Source organism: Cervus elaphus, chromosome 9 (assembly GCF_910594005.1).
Source record: "Cervus elaphus chromosome 9, mCerEla1.1, whole genome shotgun sequence".
Taxonomy (NCBI): domain Eukaryota; kingdom Metazoa; phylum Chordata; class Mammalia; order Artiodactyla; family Cervidae; genus Cervus; species Cervus elaphus.
This window is the reverse complement of record NC_057823.1, coordinates 96,159,075-96,178,891: the sequence shown is the minus strand read 5'-3', so window position 1 is coordinate 96,178,891 and position 19,817 is coordinate 96,159,075. Positions and strand designations below refer to the sequence as shown.

The 19,817-nt window shown below is 40.3% G+C and overlaps 1 protein-coding gene and 1 pseudogene across 2 annotated transcripts in view; both read left to right on the top strand.

Moving 5' to 3' along the window:
• The first annotated feature begins 1,633 nt into the window (after positions 1-1,633).
• LIX1 (limb and CNS expressed 1) overlaps positions 1,634-19,817 on the top strand; it is a 53,285-nt gene continuing 35,101 nt past the window's right edge. Inside the window, exon 1 of one of the 2 annotated variants that reach the window (XM_043913681.1) lies at positions 1,634-1,936. In XM_043913681.1, the coding sequence (XP_043769616.1) occupies positions 1,855-1,936 (82 nt within the window). In that variant the 5' untranslated portion in view covers positions 1,634-1,854. Of the gene's footprint in view, positions 1,937-17,282; positions 17,338-19,817 lie in introns of those variants that run through there. The other variant, XM_043913682.1, reaches the window with a different exon arrangement.
• Positions 15,088-15,215, top strand: LOC122701207 (annotated as a pseudogene).

Below are 19,817 nucleotides of genomic sequence, written 5' to 3'. Positions count from 1 at the left end.
AAAGTGAAGAAGAACTAAAGAGCCTCTTGATGAAAGTGAAAGAGGAGAGTGAAAAAGTTGGCTTAAAGCTCAACATTCAGAAAGTTAAGATCATGGCATCTGGTCCCATCACTTCATGGGAAATAGTTGGGGAAACAGTGGAAACAGTGTCAGACTATTTTGGGGGGGGGGTACTCCAAAATCACTGCAGATGGTGATTGCAGCCACGAAATTAAAAGACGCTTACTCCTTGGAAGGAAAGTTATGACCAACCTAGATAGCATATTAAAAAGGAGAGACATTACATTGCCGACAAAGGTCCGTCTAGTCAAGGCTATGGTTTTTCCAGTCGTCATGTATGGATGTGAGAGTTGGACTGTGAAGAAAGCTGAGTGCCGAAAAATTGATGCTTTTGAACTGTGGTGTTGGAGAAGACTCTTGAGAGTCCCTTGGACTGCAAGGAGATCCAACCAGTCCATCCTGAAGGAGATCAGTCCTGGGTGTTCATTGGAAGGATTGATGCTGAAGCTGAAACTCCAATACTTTGGCCACCTCATGCGAAGAGTTGACTCATTGGAAATGACCCTGATGTTGGGAGGGATTGGGGGCAGGAGGTGAAGGGGACAACAAAGGATGAGATGGTTGGATGGCATCACCGACTCGACGGACATGAGTTTGGGTAAACTCCGGGAGTTGGTGTTGGACAGGGAGGCCTGGCATGCTGTGATTCATGGGGTCGCAAAGAGTCAGACAGACTGAGCGACTGAATTGAACTGAACAACATAATTATAGAATCTGAAATTGGAAAGCAATCTCTTGTGCCTACCCTGGAAAAATACTTTAAATAAAATAAAGAAGTCCTCAATAATCCTTCAACTAACATTGGTTACAGCCACTGAAATCAGTTCTTTTATGTTTGGTGTAAATCCATATTACTCCAGTGGAATTCTATGACATGTCTCCTGTGAAAAGACTATTTAATATTGTTGTGAGTAGTGTAGGGCATCAATAGAAAAAGCAGCTTTGTTTTCTTCAGGTGTTTTCATAACCATCTATATTCTTTGAAACATATATTTTTACCTCTTCTGCAATTTTTAGTATAAAATGTTATCATGAAGAGAAGTGAATGATATCAGAATTCATTGAAATCAATCTTGGAAATTATTTGCCTCGAAGGATAAAGAGGGAAACAAATGTTCCCAGGCAAAGCCAAAAGACAGACTGAAATTTTACTTGCCACTGGCCATCAAAAGTGACTATAATTTGGGTGGATGAAAAAATTAAACACTTGGCTCCCAAAGAGATGCTCCTGAATTCAAACTGAAAGCATGATCTAGAGCCTAGCTACATCCACAATCTTTATAGCACTTCTTCTTTACCAAAGAAGAGTTTAGATTATACAGATTCTAAGCTGGAAATTCCTTTGCTACTAAGGAAACTTCCTTGAGAAATCATCTTTCTGATTCTATGTCCCAGACGACAGCGCATCAGAAGATGAATGACCAAAAGAAATATCGAAGTCAGAAAGCTGCACACCATTCAGGCAAAATCTGGTTGTAGAGGAAGGCTGTTCGCATGATTAGTGAGCTTCCCCAGCTAGCCTGTAGGTGGGTGTGTTTAACAGGAGGAAGCACTGGGAACCCGCCTGTCAGCCAGCCTTTAGAGCTAATTAGCTCAGCATACAACAAAGATAAGTGAGCCTGGGAGGAGGGCCCCCTGAGGGGTCTTTAGATTCTGGGAAATGTCTGATTGGCAGATGTTAAAAGAGATTCTTTGGTAATCCTGTGCATCAATGAGCTGCACAAATTCAGACCAGGACTGCAAGAATCCAGGCATGAGGACACTGTGCAGCAGGCTCGCACAGGCAGACCCACGATGGACAGAACCTTGGAATCCCTGAGACACATCATTGCCCAAGTCTTGCCTCACAGAGACCCGGCTCTGGTCTTCAAAGACTGTAAGTACTGCAGGGGAAAAAGTTTTTTTTTTTTTACTTTTTTAGAAAATAGTCCTAAATGTCTAGTCACATCTTATTTCAGTATGTTTTCTCCTAAATCTCTGTAGTCGTGCGCTGTGGTCTAAGTGGTATTTAACTTGTTCCTGACTTCAGTCAGGAGAATGATTTCATTTCACCTACGGGTATCAGTCGCTGGGTTATTTTTTTCAATGATACATCTTGCTAACCATTTAGAAGTCTGTCCTAAAGTCTAAGACTCGCCTCAGACTTGATGAACTTTTCCAGATGCTCTTTAAAATAAATCAAGGCTGATTGGTACTAGGATTAAAACAAAAAATAACTTGAAGACGATAATAAGATATATCCCCTTTTAAACCTGTTTAGTCCTTCATGCCATGTATTAGTTATGTTAAAAATGTACTGTTTGAAATGTTTTGTTGCAAACAAAAGTTAAGAATATATCACCACTGAGCTCTTAAATTTTGATAACAAATGATAACATTTTAGTTAAAAGGCCAATAAAATAAGATGTCTTCCCACCTCTGCAACAAAACGCCACCCCCCCACACACACACATACACACAAAAAAATTAAACAACTATGCATGGCAGAGTTATTTCAAAATCTTTTTTTAATGATTATGAAAAATAATTCAATCAAGATTTCCAATTCTGGCAATACTATTAAACCATTTGTCATGTAACTTTGTTTCTGGAACCAATTTGATTTCCTGCTGCTGCAAGACAGACTATCTTTGCCTTGTATCTTATCTACAGTGGGGTTCATATTACAAAGGGCTTCTGAAACAGAACTTTGCTATGGAGCTGCCCAAAAGGTAAAATGCATATGGAATTTTTTTTTTTTTTTAACTTCAATAAGTTACAGCTTTCTTCTTTGGGAATCTCATATGTTTGTCTCCATCAAAACATCAATGGTTTGGATTTTTGCTTTCTGATTGCTGAATAATGTTCGTTTCCAGATGTCCTTTTAGTTTATATTTCTCATATGTGTGATGAAGAAATGTTAGGCAATTTTATTCTATAAAATTTTCTTCCTAGAAATTAAATTGTAACCAATTTGCTCTCTAAGGCATAAAGTGAAAAAACTGCTCTTTCTTTTTTCTTTCTTCCTTTATTTCTCTCTTGTTCTCTTGGTTTCTTATTTTCTCGCTTTCTTTTAAATACTATCTTCAAGCATATGTCAATAGCTGTGTTAGAACTAACAAAAATCTCTCCCCACCCCCTCCCATCTAGCCTGGAATCTATTCAGGTTTGGCATGTTTTTTTAAGTGAAGAGGCAAGGAAAGACTGCATATCTCCTACAGTAGCACTGAATTCACTAGTGAAGGGTAAAAGGGCTCTCGACCTAAGACTTTGGATAAATTGTAGAGGACCAGGGATCTTGTGCTGAGGGTTTGGATAGTAGAAACAGTAAAAAGGAATAGAGGTAAAATGTTTCACTGAGTTCATTGTGAATTTAAGAAATTTCATCTGAAATTATGTGGACCACTTTCTAAATCCCGGCAGCTGTTTACAGTTTACCAGAGAAAACAAGATAGAAAAGGGTTGAAATAAAACATACATTGTGTCCTGTCATCTAGGACTTTGTGGAAACTCTTTTATGCAGCAAAAAGAAAAGAAGTGTCACACATTTCATTTATTAACACAGAACTTAAATTTAATCAGAGAGCATTGCCTGCTTACCCTAGAATGGGCTGCCACTCTGCGACTGCTTGCATGGCTTAATAGGCGTGAATTTTAACTACTGAGCCTCTCCCTTCAGGTGTTTCTAATCTGAAAAATGACTAAATGAAAGTAAGCCAAATGGCAGATTTCTGTGCCAGGGATTTTTATATTATCGAAACATCCAACCACTCACCGTCTTCATGGAATAAACGGGAACAGGTTCACTTATTGCTGAGGCGGCCTTCACAAGGGCCTATGCCGTGCCTTGGCACCCTACCATGCGTGTGCCAGGGTTTAGCACATGGACTCATTTCCTTTGGCACACCCGTAAGTTGCTGCCACCGCACTCCTGCTTTACACGGCCTGTAAAAAGTCACCATCAACCTTCAATAGCAGGTTCTAAGCAGCCTTCTCTCCTCTAGTTACTCCTGGCTCCTTTTCCCCCATTCCAGGCCAGCCTCTTTTTGCCAGAAGGAAAGAACTGAGCACTTCAGCACATCACTGCCAATTCCTTAAGAAAAATTACTACCTTGTTTTCCTACAAGATGAAAAGCCAGTTCAATGATGTTTGAAACCATACACAGTTGAACAAAGGAGCATAGAAAAATAATAACATTCTAAAAGTGTTTGTCTAAATTTCTCTTCTGTAAATGCAAAGGTAGTTTTTTTCTCTTTTTATTTTTATGAAACATAGAATACAAGAGAGATTAATTTGTTGCCCTCACTTGGCTTTCAATTTGTATAAAAACAAGCAATAGTAAACTGGATTTTCTCTTCAAGTTGGTCAGGAAAAATACCCAGAGAGTTTTCTGGTCTGAGACCAATGCACATGGGGATAGTTATATTCATTTAAGGAAATAAAATATGAATGCTTTTCTCAGCCAAGGAGGTCCTCCACGTGGCATTTTGTATTGCATTAAATCTCTAGTTTGTTTTAGACAAGGTGTTCATCTGACAAAAGTTGTAATTTGTTTATTTTCTTTCCTGAAAGGAAATGAATTTCATGACATTTTCCCCCTTTTCTCTATTTTGAGTTTCAAATGAAAAATAAGGAAAGAAATTTTAAATGAGGTGGGCTCTCGGTTTGTACTTTGTTCATCTAACCTGACTCAGGACTGCTCTCCACTGCCTGAATGTCTCCACTTTGTAACAGGTATCTCCAGGAGTCTGCACCGCCCAACAGAATCTCTTTGCAGAGGAATTAAGGCATATCTCCATGTTTCCTTCCATTCTTGGCTTTGTGCAACATCCAATTTATTTTCTTGTGTCATGCGTCACAACCAAAGATGAGCTTATCCTGAAAGCAGCCTTTGTCAGCTTTCTTGAGAGTTTGTGTGTAAGCTTACTATCTGTTGGCCATAGTTTAACAGATTCTCACATGCTTGCCCAAAGTAAGTCACCATGCCCTGATTTCAAGAAGTCTTCACATTCAGATTCTATCCTGTTAACCCTTCAAATTGCAAGAGCATCATAAGCAAGAGCATCTGCCATCTTTGGGATCTTTCTTCGTGCATCATTAGTAATGCTAGAATGTCAAGTCCGCATCCCGTGATTAAGACACTATGCTAAGAATGTTTATTCTTCACAGCATGTCAATAATGTAGGTACTGTTGTGATTTATAGTGAGAGAACTGAAGTTTCTGGAGCTTAAAGGTGACCTGCTCAAGACCACACCTAATGAAATGATAGAGCCAGGATTCAAATTCTATCTTCCAACTTCTCACCTTTAGCCGATACAAGACATTGCCTCTCAGAAGAGTTATATTGCCACGTCATTTGGGCTGTCATGGCAGTGTCTGTTAGGAAAACAGAGGTGGGACTGAAATGGACTTTTCTGGGTGTTTGGAGAGAGTCCATTAAATAAGCTTATCTGAGTGGCAGTGTAACAGGAGAGTGAGAGGGGAAGGGAATTTTTGAGGAGAGAGAACAGTTTGCCGAAAGGCAGATTGGGCAATACAAGACAACGCATCAGGGAAGGTGGAGACAAGGCTGAAAAGGCAGGTGGAATCACACACAAGTGTCGGCAACAGGGAGCTGTTGGAGTTAACAGTGATCCTAGATTAGTTCTGAAAGCATGGGGCGTTATGTTGTGTTGGGGAAAAGATTGTATTGACATCTGTTGAAGGTACGCTTCCTGATATTAAGTTGGGGAGAATGGCAGCTTTTTTACAGCAAGAATCCTTTTACCCGTTCAGGCAAGATACAAGAGTTGTAAATGTAAACATGCCTATAGGGAGAAACCACTTCCACTAAATAAAGCCAGAATTATGACAAACTTTCTCAGATAGTTACAATCTTAGTTGTCACTGAAGCCCTGAGAATGTGCTGGTTTGTAGCACTGATTTATAAAGTAATGTGTTAGATTTCACTAATGTTTCCCAAAATTTTGCAATGAAAACAAATTAGGTGGAACCTTTACTAAACATTGAACAATGAGAAGAAAAATTTCTCACGTATTTGAAGTTTGTTAACTCTTCCGTTTGAGGAGACACTTTTTTGTATGAAAGCTTATATTTATCCAAGTTAGGGGAACACTTCAAAAAGTACATTTTTACCCTTTGGAAAAATTGGACCAGACTATAGACCTATTAAAAATATCTTAGTAATCATGATTCTGGCTGTATAGAATGCAAGAGAGGAAAAATTCTCAAGAGTCAAGTATTTTCCCTGCCTTTTTAGCATAGTTATCTGAAATCTGTAAATTTGATGATACATTTATGGTTTCTTCATTTCACGTAAAGGATGGAGTAGGAAGTGAGAGATGAAGGCACTTGTGTAGTAAAATCCCTTCAAGTATTGCATAGCATTCCACCACAGAAAGTGTGCTGGAAAGAGCATGGTGAAAACACAAAAAACAAAAACCTCTACTTCTTGCTAGCTCATTTTGGATTAATGACTACATCTTAATTACAATAATTTGAACTCTGATAATTTTAGCATCTAAACTGTGGATGCCTGTTCTACTGAAGAAAACTATTCAAATGCTAGTTTTACTTTGTTATAGGATACAACTATTTTTATTTTGACTTATTTCAAGAGAAATATGCAGATTTCAGTTCAGCTATCTGTGGCATAAGCCCTGTTCTCTTCTCCTTTTTTCAATAAAGATACATTTGGCAGAGTTTAAATACTAATAGTCTCAGTGCAGAGGAAAATTTTTCAAAATGGAAAAAAAGTAAGAGGCTTCTTGATCACTTAATGGCAACATCTGTCTTAATACGTTTATTTCTTAATATATAAATAAGATTTAACAAATCAAAAAGAATATTGACTGACATCCATCCTGTGATCAAGTCTGGTGCCTCTTCACGGTCTGCTGTCTCATCTCACCATAGGCTTTTTTTTTTTAACAGTTAAGATTTGTTAGCCTGAGCTCAACTTTAACAACTTCTGAAACTCATGTGTTAAGTTACAGCCCATAATAGGATACAGCTGCACAAGGGTGAGTTTCTAAGTTATGATTTTTCTGTTTAAATGATACGGTTTTACTGATTATGTGCTACAGATTGATTTAAGAAATGTAAGACAACTTTAGAAGCCTTTCATAAAAGAATCTTCTTTATTGAATACATTTCATATTGACATTTTAACCCCAAAGGCTCTTATTGCTTTTCTTCCATGTTCAAATGCTCATATCAGTTTAATCTGTCAAGGTAGCTTTTAAAACTCCTATTTTAAAAGAAAAGGGGGGAAAAAAGAATCCTACTGAAAGTTTAATAATGACAAAATAGGCAATTATTACACTCCCTGTAGTTTTCTACACTCTCTCTCTGGTATCCTTGGAATCCTGTTTGCATTATGGTTTCGCTTTTTTTCCCCTTCCTCTGCGATGATAATCGGTTGATCCCTATTTTGATCCCATCCCGTGACACAGCTGTGGGAACCCAACATTTAGTCACCACTCCTTTGGCACTTACGGGCTGTCGAGCGTAGTTTACATTTTTCTCACAGGGCTCTGCCCCATGAGTTATAGTTTGGCTGGCATGTTTTTTCCACATCTCAGTTGCAAGTCCCAGGAAGGCAAAGCCATACCTTGCACTTCTATGTAGCCGCCAGAGGAATCCCTCACAGGGCCAGGCACCTAGCAGGCACAGCAGACTTTTCTGGTTGCTGACTCACTGGTTTTCTCCATCACGAAAGGGAGGAAGATGAGATAAATGGTACTGGGACTTACTAAGCCATCATCCCGTGACACCTTAATCACAGCCTGACTGCACACAGGTTTCAGTTGACAGCTCCGTGAAACAGGAGGGAGCATCTTCAGAAGAAGAACGGGTTCTGAAAATAAACACAGCCACCTCAGGCAACTTCCCCAGAGCGCTGCCTCAGGTTGACCTTGGTGTTGTGATGTCACTCAGTCATGTCCAACTCTTTGTGACCCCGTGGACTGTAGCCCGCCAGGGTCTTCTTTCCATGAGATTCTCCAGGCAACAGTACTGCAGTGGGTTGCCATGTCCTCCTCCAGCAGATCTTCCCAACCCAGGAATGGAACCCAGGTCTCCTGCATTACAGGCAGATTCTTTACCATCTAGCTACCCGGGAAGCCCCTGGCTTTGGTAGAGCAGCCCAAATTACCCCATATACCACACCAGCACCGTGACTCAGCCCGCCAGTTCTTATTTTCATTCTCTCGGTCTACCCTCAACTCTGAATCACCAAGGGCTGTGTACATCAAGCTCTTCAGGGCTGACCTCTGTCTGTGCCTTGTACAAAAACCCAGTTAAATAGCTGTGGCAGGGTCATGGATAGCTTTCTTATAATGACTATACCGGGGGAAAGTACGTGACATACCTAAAGCCACATTTGCGCAAATTTGACCATCTTAACTAAACAGAACTGGTCGGCAAAGCAACAGTGTTTGCTTTTTTTTTTGGTTTTTATTTTTTGTTTTCTTGGATCTTTGGTTGTTACCTGAAGTCAACAGTCCTACAAAGTCTCTCTCTTTTTTTTTTTTAATTGGCATATAATTGCTTTACAATGTTGTGTTGGGTTCTGCTGTACAATGAAGTGAATCAGCTATGTGTATACATATATCCCCACCCACCCCCATCCCACCTATCTAGGTCACCACAGCGCACCGAGATGAGCTCCGTATGCTATATTGCAGATTCCCACTAGCTATCTATTTTACACGTGGTCATCTATTTATGTCAAGCCTCATCTACCAGTTCATCCCTCCCTTGCCTTCTCCTGCTGTGTCCACATGTCTGTTCTCTACATCTGTGTCTCTATTCCTGCCCTGGAACTAGGTTCCTCTGTTCTATTTTTCTAGATCCCACATACATGCGTTAATATAGGACATACGTGTGTTAATATAGGATATCTGTTTTTCTCTTTGACTTACAGTGCAAATGCAGTGCCCAGCGGTACATGGGAAAGATATATACTTCCTAATTGCTTAAATAGATTACATCAGGTTTTTAGTCTATGTAGCTTTTGTGATTGTATGACATCATCTGAACCATGATATACATGAAAACCACACTTGGGAGCTCAGGTGCTGCCATTTAATGGTGGTATACTTAATGACCTTTTATTTCATCTTTGTGATTCCATCTTGTTCCTTGATATTCTCTCCCTTCTGCCTTCTTAAAAAGTTACCTTGTACGTCCAAAGATATTAAAAAAAAAAAAAAAGTTTTATTTAACACAAGGAGCCCAGCGTGGAGCTCTGTGATTACCTAGAGGATTGGATAGGAGGCAGGAGGGAGGCTCAGAAGGGAGGGGAGATAGCTAATAGATAGATAGATAGATAGATAGATAGATAGATAAATTATGAGTGATTCATGTTGTTGTATGTCAGAAACCAACATAACATTGTAAAGCAGTTATCCTCCAATAAAAAAAAAGTGTTATTTAAATTTCTCCCCCAAATGATTTATAGCTCAATTTTAAATTCTAAAGGTGAAAATTAAAAAGAATGATGTAATTTTTTTTTTTTTTTGTATATATTGGAGAGTCTTCCAAGAGGTTAATTTTGTAAAACATCCCAAAGAACTTAATTCCCTCAGAGAAAGTGTTGAGGATGGAGAACAGGGACCAGATCAGAAGAAAAGAAAAAGGAAACAAAAGAAGAAAGACGATCCGCTTCCCAACTGCTGCAGGAGCGAGGCAGTGACTCTGGAGAATAACTAAAAGAAAGCTAGTAATGCTGGGAACAAAGCAAGACTCTTAAGCGGTCTCATCTCTGTGTGTGGCTGCGGCTACCTTTGAGAGAGTGTCTACAGAAAAGAAGAGGTAGCCCGAGTTTCCCGCATGTCGTACACGACTCATAAGCGGTGTCAGCAAGATTCCATTAGCCTGATCAAAACTTGTCCGAGCCTGAGAATGGTTATAAATGTTTAGACAGCTGGCTCTGTCGGTCACTGTCCTAGTGTTTGCCAAGCCAAGCACAAGACCTAAAGGAACCCAATTTTGCATGAATGGCAAATTGGCAAGATGCCTTGAGCTTGCTCCTTAAATTATTTGGGAGTCCTTTTCATGCTTCTCCTCAATAAAACTAGTGGATCACATTTACAAAAACAAGGTATATGTGATTGAATTGCTAGAACAGAAAATGCTATTAATTTTATTTAAAAATATCACCTGCTAAGAGTAATTTATAGTTGAAGATTATATTAAAATATTACATACCATAAATCCGTCTGTTTGGAGGCAGAGAATCAATCTGAAACTATGTTCCTCATCTTGAAAGCCTCTAACTGGTTTATCCTAAAATGGTAGCCTTTCCAATTTGTCTTAATTTTTGGCAAAGGAAATTTTTAACCAGCTAGAATTTTTTCTCATGTAAGGCATGAAGAAATGAGTTCTTTTTTTCTGATAGATTTATGACATACTTTTAAGATCCCTTATTGCTGACAAATGACTGTCTTTCCAGTCGGGACTTACCTCATATTAGGTAATTGAACTGAGCAATGAACTATAGTGTTTCTACTTTCCTGAAGCATAAGAGTTATTAACATTAATTTGAAATAAGAGTTAGTTCCTTTCTGTAGTTTTTCCTAAGAGCAGGTCTGTTACCATTGGCATTCATTAGAAAGTGAAAAATTGGACAAACATCCGTGTTTCCAGATTTTGAGACATGTAGTATTTCTTCCCTTTATTTTCTGGCTATCATGAAGCTTTGACTTTACCAGTGAATGATATTAAAAGAGCTTTCTCATTTCCATCTCTGAATTCCTCACATATTTTAGACAAATTAAATAGCGCAACGTGTACAATTAGAGGATTTTCAGACTTGAGACTATTTTCAGAATGTTTAATGATATGGTTTCCAATCCAGGAGCAGTCAGTTTCAAAGATGCAATGTGCAAGTGTATAATCATGGCCTTTCCTTTCTTCCTTCACCTTCTGCAACCACAAATAATAGCTAACCCTCCAGTGCTTACTATGCGTGAAACTCTGTTCTCAGCATTTTCCATTTTGAGCTTTACAGCAACCCTGTAAATACTGCCTTTTACAGATAGAACAGGGGCGCTCGGTAGGTATCTCTGCACAGGAGAGACCGGATTCAGACCCAGGCATTCTGGCTCCAGAGGCCATGCTTTTAACTGCCTAAATAAACTGCCTGCCTGTTGATAAAACGGGGAGAGACATGATACAGTACCCATTTCATTGTGTTTGAACCAAAACCTCTACTTGAGGACTCTCCTGTAACAAACGCTATAATACATGGCACATTTACATCCTCTGAATCTCAGAATTCCCATATGAAAACATAGGTCATGTGTCCCTGTTGGCATCTCCATCATGCCCAATCTATGGAAATGACAAGGTCTAAGTTTTCAGGATAAAAGCCCTCTGAGAGGCTTCATGCTCCTTCCTTCCAGGTTGCCAAAGGAGCACTCTGCTTGCTCCATCTCCCACCCACTCCTCATGGATTTTTCTGCTCAAGCTCCTACCAGAGAAACATTTTTCCTGGGCTCACCCAGATGCATAAGAGCAACCGCACATTCTCTCTGTGTGTTTGTGCCCTTGTTTTTCATGAATGGAGCCTCTACAGACAGCACAGCACCTCAAAGACAAAGGACAAGGAAATCCGTGCCCCTGCCTTTCTCACCCACTTGCCCGGGGCACCAGAACAATAGAATTAATTTCCAATTATTAAAAGAAGCAGAGTCCCCTCGGCCTGTTGCTTATCGAGTTGTACCCCCTTCCTCATGGCATACTTTCCTATCACTCCCACACACAATTCCTCCACTGAGGCATTACTATTTTTCTTACTCTTTTTGTCAGATGCCACTATCACTTTTTTGGGAGCATAATTTCTACCCTCTTGCCCATCCTGGTCTAAATCTCATTTTTCTGAGGAGATTCAGCTTAGGCTGTCCTCCCCTGCATAATTTTTTCTGTCCTTTTCAGTCCACATTTATCTACTTTTCCCCTTAAATGTATTTAGTTAATTGTGCCATAAATTTTAGAGCTCTAATATTACCTTAAAATAATTTCTGTTATACAATGTAGCAGTCTAATATTTTGTTAACAAATTATGAATTCTTTATTTCTGCAGTAAATCTTTATGTGGCAAAGGCCTATTTTGACCTTTTTTTTTTTTTTTTTGACTCTATGCCATCAAGGTCAGGGTCCCCAGATAGACCAGGGCCTCATTGCTGATTAATTGTGGTGTTTTGTTCCGCTGATCCCAGAGACTACTTTCAAATCCTTTTCAACGCTATGCTCCAGGCAGTCAACATAAATGGAGAACTGACACTTTAAGACAAAAGTACTTAGATCGCTGTTTAGGATAGCCATAAGCTCTACTTATCATGAAAGTAAAGCCCTAGCTGGCAAGCAACTAGCAATCACCCTATGCAGGCTTCATCTTCCTGCACCTACTCAACCATCTCCAGCTGAGACATGGCTACCACCAACACACCCAGGCTGCGTGGGCACCATGGTGGTTCATGTAAGAAATCTCCTATTCTAGAAGGAAGTCTTGATCTCTCCATGAATCACAGTACTTTCACCTCTCCTCTATATGTTCATTCAATTGCACGGTTCAGATATGTAGTATTTTTTACAGTCCAAATGAATTCAGCAACTGCTTCTAGATGAACAGGCCTGTGCTAGATACCAAGGAGGATACAGAGAAGAATGAACCAGACTTCCTGTCCTCTGGAATCACAATCTGCTCTGAGGTAAATAACATACAATTCTTCTCTATAAGATGAATTGTTATCCCAAGGCATTTCATTCCTCTGGCCAGAAGTAAGCCCAGCCAAGTCTGACTTGATAAATTTAGCCAGGAGCACCACATCCACTTTATTAGCATGGTTTATAGAAGATTAAGTGCTAAGACACAGGGCCACTGATGGAATAAGAGCATAGGAAAGGCCATTCATGTGGGCTGGAATCAGGCAGTAAGGCATGATGGAGGAGGTGGCATTTCCTCTGAAATCTGAGAGTAAATTGGATGGCTAGAAAGGAGAGGCAGAAACAACACTCGGGGTAGGAAGGAGGACTTGAACCAAAGCACAGGGAAAAAAAAAACATGCATTATGTGTTCAAGGGCAAGTAAAGTCACTGCCTTTGCTGAAGCTAATTGAGGTTTTCTGCTAGAAAGGGTCAAAGGTTGGATGGTTAAGGTGTTCCACATTGTTGGATGTCTTTATTGGTCAACTGTCTTCTGTGAAGTTTTAATGCTGAATTTTATAATCAGAAAGAAAGCTGGAGGAAGGTGGAAACCTCACTTACGAAAGACTTGCTCAGAGATCTAGTCACTCCTCTGGAGACTCTCATGTTCAAATTTCAAAACACTGAGAAAGAAAGTACCCACAATACTGCCTATAAACTGCATAGCAAATTGTCTTCTTATTGATACAAAAGTATTCAAAACCGCCGAAGAGGTTTGTTTTAGTCAGTTTGGGCTGCTGGAACAAAATGCCATAGACTGGGTGGCTTAAACAACGGAAATGCCTTAGCATTTCTCACAGATCCAAGATCAAGTTGCTGGCAGAGCCAGCGTTTTGGTGAGAGCCCTCTTCCTGGCTTGGAAACGTCTGCCTTCTTGCTGTGTCTTCACAAGGCTGAGCGCAGAAGCTGTGGCGTCTCTTTCTGCTCTTATGAAGACACCAGTCCCATCGTGGGGCTCTAACCCGCGTCAGTTCAGTTCAGTTCAGTCGCTCAGTCCTGTCCGACTCTTTGTGACCCCATGGACTGCAGCTCGCCAGGCCTCCCTGTCCATCACCAACTCCCGGAGTTGGGCATCAAACTCATGTCCATTGAGTCGGTGATGCCATCCAACCACCTCATCCTCTGTCATCCCATTCTCCTCTCACCTTCAATCATTCCCAGCATCAGGGTCTTTTCAAATGAGTCAGCTCTTTGCATCAGGTGGCCAAAGTATTGGCATTTCAGCTTCAACATCAGTCTTTCCAATGAACATTCAGGACTGATTTTCTTTAGGATGGACTGATGATCTCCTTGCAGTCCAAGAGACTCTCAAGAGTCTTCTCCAAAACCAAAGTTCAAAAGCATCAATTCCTCGGTGCTCAGCTTTCTTTAGAGTCCAACCCTCACATCCATACATGACTACTGGAAAAACCATAGCCTTGACTAGACGGACCTTTGTTGGCAAAGCAATGTCTCTGCTTTTTAATATGCTGTCTAGGTTGGTCATAACTTTTCTTCCAAGGAGCAAGCGTCTTTTAATTTCATGGCTGCAGTCACCATCTACAGTGATTTTGGAGCCCCAAAAAATAAAGTCTGTGACTGTTTCCACTGTTTCTCCATCTATTTGCCTTGAAGATCTTTGCAACCCCATGGACAATATAGTCCATGGAATTCTCCAGGCCAGAATACTGAAGTGGGTAGCCTTTCCCTTCTCCAGCAGATCTTCCCAACCCAGGAATCGAACCGGGGTCTCCTGCATTACAGGCGTATTCTTTACCAACTGAGCTATTAGTTTACATCTAACCTTCATAATCTCATCTAAACCTGACAATCTCCCTGAGTCCCCACCTTCTAATACCATCATACTGCAAGTTAAGTCTTCAGCATATGAATGTGTGATAGACACAAATATTTAGTCCAGGACAGGGTCTATTACATGTGTCTGAGAAAGCAATGTGGAGCAATGGAGTGGATTAAGAAGTCTGATGTGCAAAGTCAATTCAGAGGTTAATTTGTTTTTCTTTTTTTTTTTTTAACTCTCAGATGTTATAATCTGATAAAAGTAACAAAAAGGAATCTTTCCTAGGATCTCCCCAACAATTCTCTTTCCTTCCACTTCCTCTCATACCCCCAGCCACAGCCATTTGATATTCTATTTCTGTATAGTAGTAATTTTTCCAGTTAAACACAGTTGCCTTGACAAAGGCAAGACCTATGGATGGCCTATGATCGTTAAACCCTGAAGTTGGAGGGTCGCTCAACTTGTCCTGACTCCGGTTGTTACCCATCTGATTTCTCTGGATCTCCAGCTCAGGATTCACTGCCTCTCTCCTGTCCGGTGTCTAGACTCCCCATGATCGCTTCTCGGCCTTTTGGCTAAGATCAAGTGTAGACTCCCCGTGAATGATTAATGTTATCTTTTCCTGGCTTATGAATAAAAGCCCTTTTCCTTTAGTGTCCATTGAAACAATGGAGAAACTCTTCAAAAAGAATTTCACCAAACTCTGAGAGAAATAATGCATAGCCCAAAAATATGTGTTCCAGACTATAGCTCCCTGACCCTCAGGGAGAAGGCACACTCAGGCAGAGAGACTTGACCTTGACTTGTGTTCATGCCCCTCTTCCCAGGAAACTGGTTCCAAGGCCTTCCTTAGTCTTTTGCCATTTGCTCTTGTTCCTCTTGTGGTCTCTTCTTTAGTCATTTTTCCTTGAAAGGAGGGACTGGAATGTGAGACTTAATCCCAGCCCCCTCTGAAGCCCATGACTGTTGGGTGTTTACAGTGTTGCTTTTAGCCAGAGCAGAGTTTTGGCTGAAGGTTGATCAGGACACCTGTTCGCATGACACGGACTGCCATTCACTGTGACAATTCCAAGCTGGAAATGTATCATATCACATGTATGGAAATATACAAATATTAACCCTTTGCTTTGTTTGACTGCCAAAGACAAGCATCAGAAAAATGGCCCATAGAAAATGGTAGGTGAAGTAATTCTTGTGCAGAGTCCCCTACACCTTGCCTACCAACAGCTTCACAAAAGCGGCATATCTTGCATAACTTTAATGGCGTCAGCTACTCAACCAACATTTATTATGCTTCTGAAATCCTTCTAATAGATGTTAGACACGCATGAAAACAACTTAAATTCCATTATAATTAGGAGTGGCTCAGAATGAGCAGAGAGCTAGACTATATATCCAGACCAAACTAAGTTACAAATTCCAAGGCTGAGTTAATAACTGTGTGACTGGACTGTACCCTGAGCATCTTTGAACTTCTTATCTCTAAGTTGTGGATGATAATGCCTATTTCTAGAAGGTGTTGTAAGAATTAAATGAGAAAATGCCTGATACCTGGCATATAATAGGCACGTGGTAAAGGAGACGAGAAGAGCAACTTCTTCCTACCCTACCCAGGGCTTCTCCAGCTTTAATGTGCATCAGATTGCCTCAGAATCTTGTTAAAAATGTAGACTCTGGTTCAGTAGGCCTGGGGTGGGGCCTGAGACCCTGCGTTTCTAACAAGTCCCCAAGTGATATCCATGCTATCTCTCAGAGAACTGCAGTTTCCACGGGAAGGGTTTAGAGATTATTTTGGGTCTGTTTTCATTTTTAAGGATCTATTGCTGGAAGTAGGTCTTTAAAAAAAAAAAAAAAATGAGTAGGTGCCAGCCAGGAAGATGACAGAGAATGGAAAGGCATTCAAGAGGGCTTGCTAGTAGCATAAAAAGCATGAGGGAGAGGGGGGCCTGGGATTTGATTTGAGGAGAGAAGTTTGGAATGAGAAAGAGGATCAAGACAAAGGGGCTTCTGTGACTTGACAAGGAGTTATTTGCTCTGCAGGTAATGAGGGACTCATGGAAGCATTTTAAGATGGGAGTGATTTAATCAACCATAAGGTTCAGAAAGATTACCTGGAAACAACTGAGGATGGGTTAGATGGGAGGGTGACTGGAGTCAGGAGGGTACTGTGGTATATATGGTGAGATGTGAACCCATGAAGTAATGGCAATATTAACTGAGAGGAAGCGGTGACTATCAGAGACATGGGGATATGGAAGTGACAGAACTCTAGCACTTATTAGGTCTGGAAAGAGGAAATTAAGTTGAAAGTTCCTGTCAGTTATCTGATTTGTATGACTGGATAGATGATAATATCACTTTTTAAGTAGTTTATGGAAAAGAAAATGGGTTGAGTTTGAGGAATATGTTGAATTTAGAAAAGAAAGAAAGTGAAGTCGCTCAGTCATGTCTGACTCTTTGCGACCCCATGGACTGTAGCCTACCAGGCTCCTCCATCCATGGGATTTTCCAGGCACGAGTACTGGAGTGGGGTGCCTCTTCCTTCTCCAGGAGATCTTCCTGACCTGGGGATTGAACCCAGGTGTCCCGCATTGTAGGCAGATGCTTTACTGTCTGAACCATCAGGAAAGTCCAAGTGACAAACAAATGAAAATATCTGTTAACAAAGCTGGAGTTACAGGAGGGTGTAACCATTAGCGTATATTATGGTAGATGGATTAATGGAAATACGTTCTGTCATTCAAGAACAATAGAGTGAAGCAAGAAAAGACGAGGACAAGACTCTCATGCAAGACACCGTGAGAGGTGAGCAGAGGGAAAGAGACCCATAAAAATGACTCAGAAGAAATGATAGAAACAGGGAGAATACAGTCAGAAAAGGCTAGGGATGTGAGAATTTCTAGAAGAAATTTATCAGCTGTGTCAAATGCAGTTAGAGGTCAAATAAATGTGGACTGAAAGTTAGAATCAGTGATATTTGCCAGAGTGGTTTCAGTAGCTTAATATAGCAGAACACCAGATTGCGGTGGGTTAAAAATGAATGGAAGATAAGGAAGCAGAGAGAGCAATACAGAATATTCTCTCCAGCAGCTTGGGCTATATTGAGAATATTTTAATAACTAGTAGCCAAAAGTTGTCCCAAGGTCGAGTACTTCTTTTGATTGATTATTCATTTATTGTTGTCTTGCCCACACGTATGGCTGCTGAGAAGCAGTGAGTAGGAGAAACATTTAAAAACAGAAGGTCAAGAGAGTGACTAATAGAACAATGCCCAGAAGAAGCGACACAAATCCACGTGAGACTGAAGGAAATAAGGTGGTGCTGAGCACATGCACAGATGGGTCCCTAGATGTAAGGAGGGATACTGCATGCTTGGTGGCCTCAGTTTGTAATATGAAAGGCGGGATCACTGGCTGGTCTCTGAAGGTGCAGCTGCACCTGGAGTCTAAACTGTGCCATGAGGCCTTTCCTCAAATCGGGGTGGTTTTCTTCAGCATACCGGACCCTTTGCTAGCGTTTTCTTTGACGCTGTCCATGAACTTTGTTGCTAATACTTCAAAAAAATAAAGAAGTGTATGTTTCATAAATAAAGCATCTTCAGATATGCTGATCTTGGAAATTCCAAACAACAAGCTGGCCCTCTTCTCTCTGCACTCCATTCATCTGGTTTTCCAGCCGACAAGAGGAGATAGAGATAGAAAGATGAGTTGTGTGTGTGCATGTACATATGTTGCACTCTTCAGAGGTGATGACATACATAAGACCATCAAAGAAATCCTTCAAAGTTGCAGAATAAAAGATCTGAAAACTGCTACTTTTATTCCTACATAAATTTTACTTAGTATGTACTTTGAACTCTAATCCACACAGCTTTACATGCCAAAAGTCTTGTGTTCATTTTACCTAGATAAGTATGAGTCTTCATCTTCCTACTCCAGGTCTTGGCTGAACATCATTCAGCAATGAACTAACTTAAAATAGCAGCCTAATGGCCCTTGCTGACTATCAGAGCAACAGATCACTGGTTTTGGTTTTTGGCTTCAAGATATCACTGCTGAATTCTGGAGGTCACCTACAGGTAGAAAGACAGATCAGCTGGCTCAAAAAATACTTGCTTTCCTGGACATGGGAGGAAATGGAAGATAAGGAGCAGAAATACAATTTAGTAAATAAAAGTTCTATTCTGAGTGACGTCAACTGGTAGAAAATATCACTTCAAATATTTTTGAATGAATGAAAAATGTCTGTAATTACCAAGCTCACCTTGACCAATCAGCATACATTTTATTGGTTAATTCAATTATCCCCTTTGACAGTCTTATATTTCCCGGTTTATTTCCCAAAACACATCTTAAATACTAAAAATTGCAGTTCTTAAATATATACAGACATCCTATTCCTTAGGCATCTCGATAATTTTCCTGAACTATGCCCTGTAAAGCTGGAAGCTGATCAGTGACTTAAGAATGAAGTGAAAAAGCCAGATGCTCTATTCAACAGCTTAGAGAGTGGTTGTGAAATATTTTTGCCTCCAGGTCAAACTGTGACTCTCCTGATTTCCTGCAAAATAGCAAAGCCCTGCATTTTGAAGCACATATATTCAGAAATATATCAGGAGGATGTCAAAAGGCCTAGACATCGTACTACACAAAGAATGTTTGAAAGAAAAAAGGTATTTAATCTGGAACTTGAGGAAACCTGAGAACTTTCTACGTTAGCATGCTTTCATATACAAGTGGGAGACACCAATTCAAAATGGCTTAAGGAAAAAGCAGTTGTGTTGGTTCAGGAGCTCAAACTATGACATGAGAACTTAGTCTTTCTTTCCCTGTCTCTTGGTTCTGCCCTTCTCTATGTTGGCTTTCTTTTCAGCTGTGATTTCCCCCTTGCCTAGGCAGCACCACACTTCTCTCCTATACCCCCAACAATCTAGTGAAAAAGGAGAATCCAGTCTTCCACTGTTCCCAACAAAAATTATTGACCCTAAGTGACCTGACTTTGATTGTAATATCCATCCTTCAGCCCTAGAGAAGACATGATTGAAATAAAGGTGGTTCTTTAAAGAAAGCTTTTATGCTATTCCTACAAAGAGGAAAAGCAAATGCCAGGTAGGCAAAAACAACATATTTCCTATGCCACCTTCAAGTACATAGTGGGTTTTCTTGTGAAGATGGGGATTAACTGATTAATTTCTCTGAGTCCCAGAAATGAGAAATAGCCCACTTGCATGAACCTTATAGGAATGCAGATTCCGGCTCACTCCCTAAAAGGACCTTTTTATAGTT